Below are 18,695 nucleotides of genomic sequence, written 5' to 3'. Positions count from 1 at the left end.
CCTTTCTCTACCTAGTTCACTTAGTGAACACAGAGGTCTGCTACTGACTGGTTAGTTCACTTAGTGAACACAGATGTAGGGTACTGACTGGTTAGTTCACTTAGTGAACACAGATGTCAGGTACGGACTGGTTAGTTCACTTAGTGAACACAGATGTCAGGTATGGACTGGTTAGTTCACTTAGTGAACACAGAGCTCTGCTACTGACTGGTTAGTTCACTTAGTGATAACAATAGACTAGAATATAACATACGTGTTCGATATCAAATCGAACACATACTTGAATATAATAGAAGTCTTTAATATCGAACACATACTACAACATAATACAATCTTTAAGATCAAATCAAACACATGCTATAACATAATATAAGTCTTTAATATCTAACACATACTTTAACTTAATAGAACTCTTTAAAATCTAACACATACTATAATATAATAGAAGTGTTTAATATGCAACACATACTATAATATAATAGAAGTGTTTCATATCTAACACATACTACAACATAATCGAAGACTAATATGTATCAAATACTATAATATAATAGAAGTGTTTAAAATCGAACACCTGCTATAATATAATATCAATCTTTAATATCTTACACATACTATAACATAGTCGAATACTTTAATATCTAACACATACAATAACAAAAAAGAAGTCTTTAATATCTAACACATACTATAATATAATAGAAGTGTTTAATATCTTACGCAAACTATAATATAATATAACTCTTTAATATCTAACCCATACTATAATATAATACATGTGTTTAACATCTGACTCATACAGTAATATATTCAAAGTCTTTAATCTGTAACACATACTATAATATAATAGAAGTGTTCAATGTCAACAAATACTTTAATATAATATAACTCTCTCATGACACATACTATAAGATAATATAAGTGTTTAATATCTAACACACACCTCTATCGCCCCCTTGTGGCTTGATCGTGTTTCTGTTTGTGTTGATTTCGTTAGCTCAACTAACAGGAGCAGAACTACACTTCCGGGATGAAATAAATGGTTCTTCAAAGTAGTAGTCGGAAAGTAGTAAGTAGCGACTCGGGCGTTGAACAGGACGGGGCTAAAGACGAAGCGGCTTTTACTCTGAAGACCAAAATTATAACCGGAATATTATCGATGGCTTTTATACATTAGTTTGACGGTTGTGCGGGAGACTGTAAATCACTTCCTGATTTTACACGTGACGCTGTTAGAAGTTACTCATTGAGTAGTTCATTATAAGAGCTTATTAAGATATATAAATACATATCGATATATCTCTCGCACTATACGCTTCAGGATGGACATTCCACGTGTTCCGTGGCAGGAGCATGTTGCCCAGCGGTGGAGAGGACTTTCTCCTGGGGACCGGCGGAGGTTCACATCCCTGCAGGACATCGACGCTGTCTTCAAGTTCGCTGCTGAACAGACAACGTGAGGAGACTGATGGGATGTGATGACAACGTCAGGGAGACTGATGGGGTGTGATGACAACGTGAGGAGACAGATGGGGTGTGATGACAACGTGAGGAGACAGATGGGGTGTGATGATACCGTGAGGAGACTGGTGTGATGAGGATGGATGTCATCGCTGCTTCTCTCAGTGTCATTATCTATTGAGTGGCTAGTAAGCTTCACATCGGATAAAGTGCATCAACTAAACTATTTTCTGTAGTAACCCTGCTTTAACTCACAAGCAGCACACATGTTATTTGGATGAACTCTCTTAACGCCAAACATGCACTGATCTATTTACATATCGTTTTATAATATTATATAATAATATATATCATATTTAACCTCTCGCTCTGTTGAGCACCTAATCACAGCATTAACATTGACACTTTACTGTATAGTGTGTATAGTATTAAGTAGTGATGTATAGGGACAGTAATTATTATCGAGCTATGTGTAAAGGTAACTTAAAGCACCAGGAGTCCTGATGGTAACAAGGCAGAAGCAGAAAGCAGTGGTTTGGGGATTTAGTGGACTGGTTATTTCCTGAATGCTGTTAATGGTTTCTGCTTCTTCCAGCAGTGAAGAAGATGTGGATGTTCTGCAAGGGATCGCCAAGGGTTACCGGGTGCAGAAGGACGCAGCGCGAGCTGCCCTCTGCAGGGAGCGTGGAAACAGCAGCTTCCAGATCAGAGACTACACAGCTGCTGCGCTACACTACTCACAGGTGAACCGCTACACCACCGCTACACTACTCACAGGTGACCCGCTACAACACGCTACACTACTCACAGGTGAACCGCTACACCACGCTACACTACTCACAGGTGACCCGCTACACTACTCACAGGTGACCCGCTACACCACCGCAACACTGCTCACAGGTGACCCGCTACACCACCGCTACACTGCTCACAGGTGACCCGCTACACCACGCTACACTACTCACAGGTGACCCGCTACACCACAGCTACACTACTCACAGGTGAACAGCTACACCGCCGCTACACTACTCACAGGTGAACCGCTACACCGCCACTACACTACTCACAGGTGAACCGCTACACTACTCACTGGTGAACCGCTACACCACCACTACACTACTCACAGGTGACCGCTACACCACCGCTACACTACTCACAGGTGACCGCTACACTACTCACAGGTGAACCGCTACACCACGCTACACTACTCACAGGTGACCCGCTACACCACCGCTACACTACTCACAGGTGAACCGCTACACTACTCACAGGTGACCGCTACACCACCGCTACACTACTCACAGGTGAACCGCTACACCACGCTACACTACTCACAGGTGAGCCGCTACACCACTGCTACACTACTCACAGGTGATCCGCTACACCGCCGCTACACTACTCACAGGTGAACCGCTACTGGGATGAGCTCACAGCTGCACACAGCTGTCAAATGGTGCAGGAATCACATTCATTTTATTGTTACTTTATTCATTAATTTTATATTATTGCCAACGTTGTATTGCCATTCAAATATCCACTGACTTTAAGGAGACTACTTGATTAACAGAGGGAATATAAATAAGTACATGTTGCTCTACTTCCTGACAGTATTTAACGAAACACTAGGACTTTTCAGTACTATGGGACAGTATAGAAAGAAACACTATGACTTTTCAGTACTATGGGACAGTATAGAAAGAAACATTATGACTGTTCAGTACTATGGGACAGTATAGAAAGGAACACTATGACTGTTCAGTACTATGGGACAGTATAGAAAGGAACACTATGACTGTTCAGTACTATGGGACAGTATAGAAAGAAACACTGACTGTTCAGTACTATGGGACAGTATAGAAAGGAACACTATGACTGTTCAGTACTATGGAACAGTATAGAAAGAAACACTGACTGTTCAGTACTATGGGACAGTATCGAAAGAAACACTGACTGTTCAGTACTATGGGACAGTATAGAAAGAAACACTGACTGTTCAGTACTATGGGACAGTATAGTAAGAAACACTATGACTGTTCAGTACTATGGGACAGTATAGTAAGAAACACTATGACTGTTCAGTACTATGGGACAGTATAGAAAGAAACACTGACTGTTCAGTACTATGGGACAGTATAGAAAGAAACACTATGACTGTTATGACTTTGCTAGTACTGTGTTCAGTGCTTCACCGTTCACAGTGCTGTGGTCTCTGTGTTGCAGGGTGTGTGTTCAGTGCTCCACCGTTCACAGTGCTGTGGTCTCTGTGTTGCAGGGTGTGTGTTCAGTGCTTCACCGTTCACAGTGCTGTGGTCTCTGTGTTGCAGGGTGTGTGTTCAGTGCTCCACCGTTTACAGTGCTGTGGTCTCTGTGTTGCAGGGTGTGTGTTCAGTGCTCCACCGTTTACAGTGCTGTGGTCTCTGTGTTGCAGGGTGTGTGTTCTTCCCCCCGGGGCTCCGAGCAGCTCTCTCTGTGCTATGCCAACCGGTCTGCGTCGCTCTTCCATTTACAGCGGTACCAGGTCAGAGAGTCTGAATAGATAGTAGATAGTACTGCTATCGTGGCTGTAACACGGGGAATTGGTTAGCCTAGCGATTGTTGTACTTGCACTTGGTTCTATGAACATCCTTTCTGTACCGACAGCGATATATTGATGCACTTCTTATGACAAATGTACTTATTGTAAGTCGCTTTGGATAAAAGCGTCTGCTAAATGCCCTAAATGTAAATGTAAATGATGAATGATTAAGACTCTCTGAACATCTGCTTTCAGGGTGTTCAGTGTATAATACAGTTATGTATCAGTCCATTTATTTTCAATGTTTTTCACAAATTTGTACCACTAGTAATTAAAGGGGTAGTTCTGGATTTAGGACATCGGACCTCATTTCCAAGTGAGCTAGTGTGTTTCTACACCCGATGTTAAATCAATTATAACACCAGACTATCGATGTAAATGTTTGTGTTGATAGAATAATGATGAAAATAAAACTATTCTTCGCGGATAGTTAGTAGTTTATACTTCCCTGTAGTTGGAAGCAGGCTACGGCAGCGGCGGACTGATATTACGTTGGCACCTACCATGTCCCAACTTGAGTGCGCTTCTCTGTTTACTTTCTGTTGTAGTGAATTGGCTGCTAAGTTTGACCAAGCAAATGAAAATTCCGCTGCTGCTGAGAAAGTAGTCCCTCAAACTGTAATGCGATCATTGCGATGCATGGATATAATTTTATTTCTATCATTATTCTACCAACAAAGGCATTTAAATCTATAATCTGGCGTTATGATTTATTTGCCTCGGGTGTACTGTGGAGTGGGTAAGACGCTAGCCTAGCACCAGCAATCTCCTCAACTAGAAGGACTGAATTAAACGTGTTGGAAACGGTCTCCAATGATAAATAACACACTGGCTCACTTGGAAATGAGGTTGGATGTCCAAAATCCAGAACCACCCCTTTAAGTAACCATCACTAACAATAATAATAAATAATAAATTAAATTTACATAGCGCTTAATATGGTACTCTAAGACGCTTAACAATGACTTTGAAGTCCTGATGGAGTGGAGCACGATGTAGAGAATGGCTCCTTTACGTTTGTGTGTCATCCTCTGGCTCAGCTGGTTCATCTCCTCTGTTATCATCATTCTATATCTTGTCTATTATCTTTCTTCTGACCGGTCTCTACTCCCAGGAGGCCCTGGCCGACGTGGCCAGCGCCCTGCAGCACGGCTATCCTCCTCACCTGAGGCCCAAGCTGGAGGGCCGGCGGGGGCAGTGCCTGGGACGGCTGTCTGAGGAGGGGGGGGCGGAGCCTAAAGACTCGGGGGGGAAGGACGGCCCCCACGGCGACCCGTCTCCATCTGAACACCGGGGGGTCGCTAGTGGGGATCCCGGCGCTCAGATCTCCCCCTGCGTGTCGGTCTACTTCCACCCAGAAAAAGGGAGACATCTGGTGGCCACTGAAGGGGTGGCAGCAGGGGGGCTGATCATGGTAGACCAGCCCTACAGCTGCGTCCTCGTACCCGGGGCCGAGGCCCTCAAAGGGAAGCCGGGGAGGAGGAAGCAGGTGGAAGCGGCGTCCTTCGGGACGGAGGAGCGGCGATGTCACCGGTGTCTCCGTGAGACCCTGAGCGCACTGCCCTGCGAGGGCTGCTGCTACAGCCGCTACTGCTCGGAGGCCTGCCGCCAAGGGGCCCGGGAGGAGCACCACCGCTGGGAGTGCCCCGTCGGAGCGGAGCTGGCCGTGACGGGGCTGATGTCCCAGCTGGCGCTCCGGGTGGCGCTGAAGGCGGGGTGGGAGAATGTCCAGAGGGCGCGGAAATCGGTCACGGAACGGGAGTCGTCCGGACCAAAGCTTCCGGGCGGCGTCTCCGTTGACGCTTCGCCCGCCACGGACGAAGGCCACCCTTCTGACGTCTACGTCAGCGTCTACCGCCTGCTCCATCACCTGGGTCGCCAGAGCCCCGAGCTACGCTTCCTGTGCGCGGTCACCATAGCGACCCTCTTCCTGAAGCTGAGGCGGGCGGGGCCGCCGCCCACCTCTTGGGGCGGCGGCGGATCCCCTCGGACGAACCTCAGCCAAGAAGAAGCAGGCTGGCTCCCAGAGCACTGGCTGCTGGGTAGTGTAGTTCTGAGGCACATGCTGCAGCTGAGGTGTAACGCGCAGGCGGTCAGCGTCCTCCAGGCTGAAGGTAGGAGCAGCTTACCTCTTCTGGTGTTGGTTAGGGGTTAGGGTTAACCCTAGCCCCAAACCCTAACTCTTTTGGGGCCCTATCTTGCATCCGGCGCAATTGACTTAATCACTGGCGCATGTGTCGTTGCTAGTCTGCAACTGGCGCAGAGCGTTCTTTTCCCTCCTGCGCCACGTGTCGGTGAATTAGGGAATGATCTTGTGCCCCCAGGGGCGGCTCGGCGAAAGGAGGAGGCGTGTTCTGGCGCAAACGTTCCCTGGTGCTATCTTGCAGTTTCAGAAACCACTTGCGCAACAAACCAGGAAATACCTGGTTTAAAGTCAGTGGTGTTCAGATGCTATTTTAAGGGCGCATGCATAATGTTGCTTGTGCACCTCGCATATACACTTTGCTTCTCTCATCTACCTAGCCTCACATTCTTGGTAAATTATTAGGGAAAAAACAGCTGATGCAGCGGTAATAAGTTGTACTTTTAAATCAATGCATCTGCAAACACCGTACAGCAAACACATATTTTCTTGACACAGACATCGTGTACATGCTCATAACTTTTAGGATTGATGAGTATTTGATCGTGAGAAAACATGGTTTTCCGCGAGTGAGTGTTTAAAAGAATGTATGAATGCGTGCGCGCGTGTGTGTATGTATAACACTCGAGTGGGCGCGTGTGTGTGCGTCCATCTGTTTAAATACACGCAAACTAAAGACGTAACACATCATACAGTCCAATGGCAATGTATATTAACGGGGGTACACATGCATATTAGGAACACAAGTTGATAACGATAATGCATACAATACTGATAAGAAAACAATGTTTATAATGTATCGCGTATATCATTAAATAGAACCAAAATTTGTCAACATTTATTTGAGGACTCAGTATTTCTGAAGTTGTGGAAGAAAACCTTATTCCATGTGTTAATTAGGCCATATTATTTAGCCATAAACTGAGCCATTTGAAGTTTGTAATTCATGTGCATCTGTCTCATCGGAGACTGCAGACGTGCTGTCAAAATATCAACTTGTCAGATTAAAATGCGCTCATGGCTGGGAGCTGGCACTCTCATTGGTTTGTTGCACGTTACGCCCAAACCACACCTACGGGTAATCAGCTACTTCAGACCAACCCTTTTTAGATTAGCTCCGGGCGCAAGAGTCATTTTTCGCGCCGGTAAACTAGCGACATCGCCGTAGAACCGCCCACAGAGCTACTTGCGCTTGGCGCTTCTCACTTGCGTTTCGGAGCGTTAACAAAGGGCCCTCGGTGTTGGTCATAGGGCCCTCGGTGTTGGTCATAGGGCCCTCGTGTTGGTCATAGGGCCCTCGGTGTTGGTCATAGGGCCCTCGGTGTTGGTCATAGGGCCCTCGGTGTTGGTCGTTGGGCCCTCGGTGTTGGTCGTTGGGCCCTCGGTGTTGGTCATAGGGCCCTCGGTGTTGGTCGTTGGGCCCTCGGTGTTGGTCATAGGGCCCTCGGTGTTGGTCGTTGGGCCCTCGGTGTTGGTCATAGGGCCCTCGGTGTTGGTCGTTGGGCCCTCGGTGTTGGTCATAGGGCCCTCGGTGTTGGTCATAGGGCCCTCGGTGTTGGTCATAGGGCCCTCGGTGTTGGTCGTTGGGCCCTCGGTGTTGGTCGTTGGGCCCTCGGTGTTGGTCATAGGGCCCTCGGTGTTGGTCATAGGGCCCTCGGTATTGGTCATAGGGCCCTCGGTGTTGGTCGTTGGGCCCTCGGTGTTGGTCATAGGGCCCTCGGTGTTGGTCGTTGGGCCCTCGGTGTTGGTCGTTGGGCCCTCGGTGTTGGTCATAGGGCCCTCGGTGTTGGTCGTTGGGCCCTCGGTGTTGGTCATAGGGCCCTCTGTGTTGGTCATAGGGCCCTCGGTGTTGGTCATAGGGCCCTCGGTGTTGGTCGTTGGGCCCTCGGTGTTGGTCGTTGGGCCCTCGGTGTTGGTCATAGGGACCTCGGTGTTGGTCGTTGGGCGCAGAGGGTGAGAGGGGAACACTGTTGGACACATCAAGCCTGTTCAGAGGGACGTCCATCAGAAGAGCTTTCCTCCAGTCCTTCTCCTCCTCCAGGTGCCGGGGGCTCCAGGGTTCAGGCCGTGCACGAGGTCCAACTCGCCAGCGCTCTGTTCCCCGCCCTTAGCCTTCTCAACCACGGCTGCCGCCCCAACACCAGCCTGCAGTTCAGCCCCCCCCCAGCAGGGCCCCCCGGAGGGGTCACACTGGCCGTCAGAGCGGCGGAGGACATCGCTCCCGGACAGGAGGTCCTGCACTGCTATGGTGAGGGGCCGGGGGGGGGGGGGGGGTTAGTCACTAAGGATCACTAAGCATCAGGACCTGTATGATAAGGCTGTTCAGTGGGGGGCGGTGGGATAGCATTAGAGATCACTGGGCCAGTCTGCTGGTGCACTGGACAGTTCTTAGAACAGTCATTAGTTCTGACTCCAACCACCCGTTACCACATGGAGGAGCCCCACCAGTCAGCTGGTGGGGCTGACGGAGCTAGAGCCGCAGAACAACACGACTAAGAGCCTCCTGTCCTCCTTCAGGTCCTCACAGCAGCAGAATGCAGACTGCTGAGCGCCAGCGCCTCCTGCTGGCGCAGTACTACTTCCACTGTGGCTGCGCCGCCTGCTCCCAGCAGCCTGGAGGCCCGTCTGGAGGTCTGCCCGGAGGCCCTTCTGGAGGCCCATCTGGAGGCCCATCTGGAGGGCTGTCTGGAGGCCTGTCCGGAGGCACGGAGCTCCAGGGCCTCCAGTGTGAGATGTGCAGGAGCCCCCTGCAGGTTTGACTCCACACTGCACCTCACTGCGGAGTCGGGGTTCACTGTATTATATTATTTAATATATATTATATTATTTAAAGAGGCTCATGTTGGCTGTTGTTCAGCCTGTGTTATGCATCATGTGACTGGGTCCACTGTGGTCCTCAGATCTGTGCGGACGGGAGGGGGGGGCCGGTCTGTGGCCGGGCCCCCTGCTGCTCTGAGCTGAGCCTCAGACTGCAGGAGGTCAAGGGTCACCTGGAGACGGCTGGGGGGCACCTGGACGGAGGCCGGCCAGGTGAGGGCCGCCTCCACCCCCACCTCCACCACCTCCACCCCCACTGTCCACCACCTCCACCCCCACTGTCCACCACCTCCACCCCCACTGTCCACCACCTCCACCCCCACTGTCCTCCACCTCCACCCCCACTGTCCTCCACCTCCACCCCCACTGTCCACCACCTCCACCCCCACTGTCCACCACCTCCACCCCCACTGTCCTCCACCTCCACCCCCACTGTCCACCACCTCCACCCCCACTGTCCACCACCTCCACCCCCACTGTCCACCACCTCCACCCCCACTGTCCACCACCTCCACCCCCACTGTCCACCTCCACCCCCACTGTCCACCTCCACCCCCACTGTCCACCACCTCCACCCCCACTGTCCACCACCTCCACCCCCACTGTCCTCCACCTCCACCCCCACTGTCCACCACCTCCACCCCCACTGTCCACCTCCACCCCCACTGTCCACCACCTCCACCCCCACTGTCCACCACCTCCACCCCCACTGTCCACCACCCCCACCCCCACTGTCCACCACCTCCACCCCCACTGTCCACCACCTCCACCCCCACTGTCCACCTCCACCCCCACTGTCCACCACCTCCACCCCCACTGTCCACCACCTCCACCCCCACTGTCCACCACCCCCACCCCCACTGTCCACCACCTCCACCCCCACTGTCCACCACCTCCACCCCCACTGTCCACCACCCCCACTGTCCACCTCCACCCCCACTGTCCACCTCCACCCCCACTGTCCACCTCCACCCCCACTGTCCACCACCTCCACCCCCACTGTCCACCACCTCCACCCCCACTGTCCACCACCCCCACCCCCACTGTCCACCACCCCCACCCCCACTGTTCAGTATGATGTTGTGTTGTGATTTTGTGTTGTCCAGTATGATGTTGTGTTGTTCAGTATGATGTTGTGTTGTTGTGTCGTTCAGTATGATGTTGTGTTGTTGTGTCGTTCAGTATGATGTTGTGTTGTTGTGTTGTTCAGTATGATGTTGTGTTGTTGTGTTGTTCAGTATGATGTTGTGTCGTTCAGTATGATGTTGTGTTGTTGTGTCGTTCAGTATGATGTTGTGTTGTTGTGTCGTTCAGTATGATGTTGTGTTGTTGTGTCGTTCAGTATGATGTTGTGTTGTTGTGTTGTTCAGTATGATGTTGTGTTGTTGTGTTGTTCAGTATGATGTTGTGAGGTGTTGTTCAGTATGATGTTGTGTTGTGTGTTCTAGTGTTCAATATGATGTTGTGTTGTCCAGTATGGTGTTGTGCTGTTGTGTTGTTCAGTATGATGTTGTGTTGTTCAGTATGGTGTTGTGCTGTTGTGTTGTTCAGTATGATGTTGTGAGGTGTTGTTCAGTATGATGTTGTGTTGTTGTGTTGTTCAGTATGGTGTTGTGTTGTTGTGCTGTTCAGTATGATGTTGTGAGGTGTTGTTCAGTATGATGTTGTGTTGTTGTGTTGTTCAGTATGATGTTGTGTTGTTCAGTATGATGTTGTGTTGTTGTGTTGTTCAGTATGGTGTTGTGTTGTTCAGTATGATGTTGTGTTGTTCAGTGTGATGTTGTGTTGTTCAGTGTGATGTTGGTATGATGTTGTGTTGTTCAGTTGGATGTTGTGTTGTTCAGTGTGATGTTGTGTTGTTCAGTGTGATGTTGTGTTGTTCAGTATGATGTTGTGTTGTTCAGTATGATGTTGTGTTGTTCAGTGTGATGTTGTGTTGTTCAGTATGATGTTGTGTTGTTCAGTGTGTTGTGTTCAGTGTGATGTTGGTATGATGTTGTGTTGTTCAGTATGATGTTGTGTTGTTCAGTATGATGTTGTGTTGTTCAGTATGGTGTTGTGAGTGTGATGTTGGTATGATGTTGTGTTGTTCAGTATGGTGTTGTGTTGTTTTGTTCAGTGTGATGTTGTGTTGTTCAGTATGATGTTGTGTTGTTCAGTGTGTTGTGTTCTGTGTGATGTTGGTATGATGTTGTGTTGTTCAGTATGATGTTGTGTTGTTCAGTGTGTTGTGTTCTGTGTGATGTTGGTATGATGTTGTGTTGTTCAGTATGGTGTTGTGTTGTTCAGTGTGTTGTGTTCAGTGTGATGTTGGTATGATGTTGTGTTGTTCAGTGTTATGTTCTGTTGTGTGTTGTTGTGTTCAGTGTGATGTTGGTATGGTGTTGTGTTGTTCAGTATGATGTTGTGTTGTTCAGTATGGTGTTGTGTTGTTCAGTGTTGTGTTGTGTTGTTCAGTGTGTTGTGTTCAGTGTGATGTTGGTATGATGTTGTGTTGTTCAGTGTTATGTTCTGTTGTGTGTTGTTGTATTCAGTGTGATGTTGGTATGGTGTTGTGTTGTTCAGTATGGTGTTGTGTTGTTCAGTGTGTTGTGTTCAGTGTGATGTTGGTATGATGTTGTGTTGTTCAGTATGGTGTTGTGTTGTTCAGTGTGTTGTGTTCAGTGTGATGTTGGTATGATGTTGTGTTGTTCAGTGTTATGTTCTGTTGTGTGTTGTTGTATTCAGTGTGATGTTGGTATGATGTTGTGTTGTTCAGTATGGTGTTGTGTTGTTCAGTGTGTTGTGTTCAGTGTGATGTTGGTATGGTGTTGTGTTGTTCAGTATGGTGTTGTGTTGTTCAGTGTTGTGTTGTGTTGTTCAGTGTGTTGTGTTCAGTGTGATGTTGGTATGATGTTGTGTTGTTCAGTATGGTGTTGTGTTGTTCAGTGTGTTGTGTTCAGTGTGATGTTGGTATGGTGTTGTGTTGTTCAGTATGGTGTTGTGTTGTTCAGTGTTGTGTTGTGTTGTTCAGTGTGTTGTGTTCAGTGTGATGTTGGTATGATGTTGTGTTGTTCAGTGTTATGTTCTGTTGTGTGTTGTTGTGTTCAGTGTGATGTTGGTATGATGTTGTGTTGTTCAGTATGGTGTTGTGTTGTTCAGTATGGTGTTGTGTTGTTCAGTATGGTGTTGTGTTGTTCAGTATGGTGTTGTGTTGTTCAGTATGGTGTTGTGTTGTTCAGTGTGTTGTGTTCAGTGTGATGTTGGTATGATGTTGTGTTGTTCAGTATGGTGTTGTGTTGTTCAGTATGGTGTTGTGTTGTTCAGTATGGTGTTGTGTTGTTCAGTATGGTGTTGTGTTGTTCAGTATGGTGTTGTGTTGTTCAGTATGGTGTTGTGTGTCTCCTCAGACGAGGCCCTGGTGTTGCTGAACAGCGCGTCCCGGTCCGCTGGAGCGCTGCTCTCTGAGAGCCACCCCCTGCTGGGAGAGCTGGCGGACGCCCGCGCCCGCGCCCACGCTGCCCGGGGTCAGAGCACCGTCCTAACCCTAACCCTCTGAACCCTAACCCCAGAACCCTAACCCTAACCCTAGAACGCTTTAGAAGTAGAGACCTTTACCTTGAAGGTGGAAAAAAAGAGTTGCAACCTTCAAATGTTAAGAAATATGGTGTGCTTTAAGTACAAGTGTAGGACCATTATCCTGCTCCATCTTGTGTTTGTATAACTACTGCAGTGTGAATATTCAACACGTTGGTTCACACACAGCCGCGGTACGCTCGTCCGTCCACTAGAGGGCAGACTCAGACCTGTTGGGGTTACTGCCCAGCTGTCCTCTCATACTGGAGACTCCTCTCAACAGTGATCCGGTTAACCCCTTGTTGTGCTGCAGGTGATTGGAGGAGGGCTGCGACCCAGCTGAAGCTCAGTACGGTGGCCACAGAGGTTCAGTACGGGGGGCGGAGCCTGGAGCTGGGACGCCAGCTCTTCAAACTGGCCCAGCTCCACTTCAACGGGTGAGCTCACCGCTATGACCCTCTTATTAATGAATTATGATGTATAGTTGAACTCACTTTGAAAGGACTTGGAGACCTAGATCCTGAGTCTGTATTACTCTATTCCTTAATATTGATTGGTAAGTTATTTATCAGACATCGTTACCCAGAGTTGATCAATGTCCATATTGAGTTGAGAGGCTTCTTGCTCACGGACTAACCCTAACCTCCATGTAGACCAGTGAACCCCAATTAGCGGCCCGCGGGCCAGATCCGGCCCGCAAGAGCCAAATGTCTGGCCCGCGCGGACCCAGCGCATTCATATGTTATCTCAAAAAAATGACGTGCTTCGTGCGTTTTCAACTTCACTAGCGTCACACGCCAGAGAGTAGCCGCTGCATGCTGTCACTTTCCCGCTATCCGTCTGTCATCCCAGGGTATTACAACTTTGTCAAAAATCAACGGATTGAAAATTTATGAAAGAAACATGCCATTTGCCAAGAAAAGGAAGGTCAACCAGGAGAACCGCCAGTTTAAAACTGAATGGACCGATAAGTATTGCTTTTCTTTACCGGACCATGCCAACGCAAAGCCGACATGCTTAATATGCAAGCAGACCGTGGCTGTCATTAAATCTGACAACCTGACACTTTAACTGTTTGCATGCTGCCAGCTTTAATGGAAGTTTCCCAGAAACATCTGAGCAATGCAAACAAAAGATTGCAAGCATGTTGACATCATACAAGCGGTCAGTTTTAACCATATGCAAAACGGCATCGGCACAAGAGAGCACAACAGCTGCTTCATTGCATGTTTCCTGACGGCGAGTGGACTGCAGAGGCCAAAAGGCTTGTGCCATCCACAGATTAGGCAGCTTAGTTAATACTCAGGGTATTAAGTTTGTGACAATGTAAATGCCTGTTACTTTGTTTCCTTTATTTATATGGGTAGATCAAGCAGAGCTGTGGTCGTGGTAAAGAGGGAAGTCATGCACGGGGTGTATGCTCAGATACTCAGGCAAAATAAACAAACTCTACACGACTGCGCCTGGGTATCTGAGTGTATGTTTTGTGTATGACTTTTTTCTGTGTTGTGATTGCAGCTCTGTTTGATTTATTTACATATGCTTGCTATATAACTGTATATGTTGTTTAGCCTGTAGTTATTTATTTATTATGCTTCATAGAACTAAAGGTGTTTTTATTTTACTGTTTTATAGAAACTGAAAGACATTACCGAGTATTTAAATAAACAAGGCTGAACATAATATAGTCTGAAGCAAGCTACGTCTCCTCGTCCTCCTCATTCCTTGCATTCACATCGATGCACCATTCCTGGATGCTATTTAAACCTAATTGATCTCGCCCTCCTGCATTATCGCTAAAACAGTAATTATAATTAAAGCTAAATTTGCACATAAAAATGGCGAATTAGAAAAATGAAACGACATTTCGGCCCTTGGCATGGCATGTTTGACCAAATTTGGCCCTCTGGAAAAACTAATTGGGGAACCCTGATGTAGACCAACAGCTGCAGTCTTTATATTAATCTTTTGTGGTTAACCCTAACCCAATCATGTGTGGTTAACCCTAACCCTAGCCCTAACCCTATCTTGTGTGGCTAACCCTAACCCTATATTGTGTGGTTAACCCTATCATGTGTGGTTAACCCTAACCCTATAATGTGTGGTTAACCCTAACTAGGGCCAGACCGATTCATCGGCCTGCCGATTTAATCGGCCGATTATAGCCTTTTTGAAAATAATCGACATCTGCCAAAAAGACGCAGATTACAACCGATTATTATTATTTATTTATTTATTTATTTTTAGAAATGTTATTGCACTTAGTATCCAGATTGCGCTCCTACTCGCCTAGCTAACTAACAACTTTAGCTGGAGTAAAAAAGAGGAGATTGAATTTTACCGTACAACATGAAAGCACGCTCGCTCAGGCAGCTGCGCGCTCACCTCACCGATGTACACAAGACGCGTTGTTTGAGCATGTTGTGCCTGTTTTTCTTTAGGTCCCAGGCCATGTTCATTTGTTATACTGTAGAATCTAACGGTGAGACCATACTGCTCAGCATGCACGTGTTAGTCACTGCTCACGAGCGCAGCACATTGGGAGTTTGTTATTTATTTTACATTTTAAATTACACTAATTTTTGACTGTAAATGTATTCTAAAACACTCAAAGGTTCTGCATTCAATTCACATATTCGTCAAACGTGTTTAAAGTATATTTAAGGTATCAAAAACTACGTTTTATATGCTTTTCTTTTTTTTTAATCGGCCGATTAAATCGTAATCGTAATTTTTCTCTGAAAATAATCGGCATCGGCACTCAAAAATCAATATCGGTCGGGCCCTAACCCTAACCCTATCATGTGTGGTTAACCCTAACACTATCTTGTGTGGTTAACCCTAACCCTATCATGTGTGGTTAACCCTAACACTATCTTGTGTGGCTAACCCTAACCCTATCATGTGTGGTTAGCCCTAACCCTATCATGTGTGGTTAACCATAACCCTATCATGTGTGGTTAACCCTAACCCTATCTTGTGTGGTTAACCCTAACCCTATCTTGTGTGGTTAACCCTAACCCTAACATGTGTGGTTAACCCTAACCCTATCATGTGTGGTTAACCCTAACCCTATCATGTGTGGTTAACCCTAACCCTATCATGTGTGGTTAACCCTAACCCTATCATGTGTGGTTAACCCTAACCCTATCATGTGTGGTTAACCCTAACCCTATCATGTGTGGTTAACCCTAACCCTATCATGTGTGGTTAACCCTAACCCTTTCTTGTGTGGTTAACCCTATCATGTGTGGTTAACCCTAACCCTCTCATTTATGGTTAACCCTATCATTTGTGGTTAACCCTATCTTGTGTGGTTAACCCTAACCCTATCATGTGTGGTTAATCCTAACCCTATCATGTGTGGTTAACCCTAACCCTATCTTGTGTGGTTAACCCTAACCCTTTCTTGTGTGGTTAACCCTTAGCCTAACCCTATCATGTGTGGTTAACCCTAACCCTCACATTTGTGGTTAACCCTATCATTTGTGGTTAACCCTATCTTGTGTGGTTAACCCTAACCCTATCATGTGTGGTTAATCCTAACCCTATTATGTGTGGTTAACCCTAACCCTATCTTGTGTGGTTAACCCTAACCCTTTCTTGTGTGGTTAACCCTTAACCTAACCCTATCATGTGTGGTTAACCCTAACCCTCTCATTTGTGGTTAACCCTATCATTTGTGGTTAACCCTATCATGTGTGGTTAACCCTAACCCTATCATGTGTGGTTAACCCTTACCCTTACCCTATCTTGGCTGGTTAACCCTTACCCTAACCCTATCATGTGTGGTTAACCCTTACCCTTACCCTATCTTGGCTGGTTAACCCTAACCCTATCATGTGTGGTTAACCCTAACCCTATCTTGTGTGGTTAACCCTAACCCTATCATGTGTGGTTAACCCTAACCCTTTCATGTGTGGTTAACCCTAACCCTATCATGTGTGGTTAACCCTAACCCTATCTGGTGTGGTTAACCCTTACCCTAACCCTATCATGTGTGGTTAACCCTAACCCTATCATGTGTGGTTAACCCTAACCCTATCATGTGTGGTTAACCCTAACCCTATCATGTGTGGTTAACCCTAACCCTATCATGTGTGGTTAACCCTAACCCTATCATGTGTGGTTAACCCTAACCCTATCATGTGTGGTTAACCCTAACCCTATCATGTGTGGTTAACCCTAACCCTATCATGTGTGGTTAACCCTAACCCTATCATGTGTGGTTAACCCTAACCCTATCATGTGTGGTTAACCCTAACCCTATCATGTGTGGTTAACCCTAACCCTATCATGTGTGGTTAACCCTAACCCTATCATGTGTGGTTAACCCTAACCCTATCATGTGTGGTTAACCCTAACCCTATCATGTGTGGTTAACCCTAACCCTCTCATTTGTGGTTAACCCTATCATTTGTGGTTAACCCTATCTTGTGTGGTTAACCCTAACCCTATCATGTGTGGTTAACCCTTACCCTATCTTGGCTGGTTAACACTTACCCTATCTTGTGTGGTTAACCCTAACCCTTTCATGTGTGGTTAACCCTTACCCTATCTGGTGTGGTTAACCCTAACCCTATCTTGTGTGGTTAACCCTAACCCTATCATTTGTGGTTAACCCTAACCCTATCTTGTGTGGTTAACCCTAACCCTATCATTTGTGGTTAACCCTATCATGTGTGGTTAACCCGAACCCTATCTGGTGTGGTTAACCCTAACACTATCTTGTGTGGTTAACCCTAACCCTATCATTTGTGGTTAACCCTATCATGTGTGGTTAACCCTAACCCTATCTTGTGTGGTTAACCCTAACCCTATCTTGTGTGGTTAACGCTAACCCTATCTTGTGTGGTTAACCCTAACCCTATCATTTGTGGTTAACCCTATCATGTGTGGTTAACCCCAACCCTATCTGGTGTGGTTAACCCTTACCCTAACCCCATCATGTGTGTGACCTCTTCCTCGCGGTCCTCCCCAGAGGCCAGCCTGCGGACGCCCTGGCTGTGATCCCCAGAGCTCAGAGCCTGCTGCTGCTGCACTGTGGTCCCCACTGCCCGGAGATGCACGAGCTGCAAGCCATGGAGGAGTGTCTCACAGGGCAGCGCGGGAGGCCACCGAAACACCTCTAGCCGTGCCCAGCGCTTCTACTGGTGCACATTGTAATTTAATAAATAGTATTCATATCACTTTGAAGAATCGTGCAATTCTTATTCTTTGACTCAAAGTGTTAACATATTTTGAATTGATTATATATTAGATTGTCATTATGAAAGTGATCTGCAGGACAGTTGAGGGCCTAGAGAGGGAGACAGGCAGAGAGGGAGACAGAGCAAAGGGAGAGACAGGCAGAGAGAGAGACGGAGCAAAGGGAGAGACATGCAGAGGGAGAGACAGAGCAAAGGGAGAGACAGGCAGAGAGACAGGCAGAGGGAGAGACAGGCAGAGAGGGAGACGGAGCAAAGGGAGAGACAGTCAGAGAGACAGGCAAAGGGAGAGACAGGCAGAGAGAGAGACGGAGCAAAGGGAGAGACATGCAGAGGGAGAGACAGAGCAAAGGGAGAGACAGGCAGAGAGACAGGCAGAGGGAGAGACAGGCAGAGAGGGAGACGGAGCAAAGGGAGAGACAGTCAGAGAGACAGGCAAAGGGAGAGACAGGCAGAGAGAGAGACAGGCAGAGGGAGAGACAGGCAGAGGGAGAGACAGGCAGAGAGAGAGACAGGCAGTGGGAGGGACAGGCAGAGAGAGACAGCAAAGGGAGAGACAGGCAGAGAGAGAGACAGCAAAGGGAAAGACAGGCAGAGAGGCAGGCAGAGAGAGAGACAGAGCAAAGGGAGAGACAGGCATAGAGAGAGACAGCAAAGGGAGAGACAGTCAGAGAGACAGTCAGAGAGACAGGCAGAGAGGCAGGCAGAGGGAGACAGCAGAGGAACGCTCCATTCCTCCCGGCTCCCTCACTGCGTTAGAAACCGCCCAGCCTGTAGAATCGGCGTCACACTAAGACGGAGCCGTAGAGGTCGTTTGGCGAGGACGCCAGGGAGGTCTTCATCAGGCTCCTCCCACGGGCCAACAGGGGGCGGAGCCATCAGGAACATGGACCCCGGCCAATTAGACGGTGATGAAGACGAAGGGCACACACAGGGA

At 47.7% G+C, this 18,695-nt stretch overlaps 1 protein-coding gene across 8 annotated transcripts; it reads left to right on the top strand.

Moving 5' to 3' along the window:
- Positions 1-989: 989 nt before the first annotated feature.
- smyd4 (SET and MYND domain containing 4) lies at positions 990-17,740 on the top strand. Of its 8 annotated transcripts, none has more exons than XM_060057781.1 (11): positions 990-1,069; positions 1,322-1,456; positions 2,057-2,204; positions 3,890-3,979; positions 5,151-6,150; positions 8,221-8,427; positions 8,697-8,932; positions 9,080-9,209; positions 12,386-12,502; positions 12,865-12,988; positions 17,533-17,740. In XM_060057781.1, exons 2-11 carry the CDS (start codon positions 1,323-1,325, stop codon positions 17,681-17,683), a joined length of 2,337 nt encoding a protein of 778 aa, XP_059913764.1. In that variant the 5' UTR covers positions 990-1,069; position 1,322; the 3' UTR covers positions 17,684-17,740. The 8 variants fall into 8 exon arrangements, with proteins under 8 accessions (XP_059913764.1, XP_059913767.1, XP_059913763.1 ...); XM_060057784.1 differs by having other exon boundaries at positions 1,042-1,231; positions 2,060-2,204; XM_060057782.1 differs by lacking the exon at positions 990-1,069 and adding an exon at positions 1,125-1,231.
- Positions 17,741-18,695: the final 955 nt, after the last annotated feature.

This window comes from Gadus macrocephalus, chromosome 7 (genome assembly GCF_031168955.1).
Source record: "Gadus macrocephalus chromosome 7, ASM3116895v1".
NCBI lineage: Eukaryota > Metazoa > Chordata > Actinopteri > Gadiformes > Gadidae > Gadus > Gadus macrocephalus.
This window is presented reverse-complemented; position numbering and strand designations above follow the sequence as displayed.

Bases quoted from the DNA above. Each gene is read 5' to 3' on its own strand.
- smyd4 (XM_060057781.1), top strand. From the start codon at position 1,323: ATGGACATTCCACGTGTTCCGTGGCAGGAGCATGTTGCCCAGCGGTGG. The intron at 3,980-5,150 runs GTCAGAGAGTCT...CTCTACTCCCAG, and splicing joins TCCATTTACAGCGGTACCAG to GAGGCCCTGGCCGACGTGGC. The intron at 8,933-9,079 runs GTTTGACTCCAC...TGTGGTCCTCAG, and splicing joins TGTGCAGGAGCCCCCTGCAG to ATCTGTGCGGACGGGAGGGG.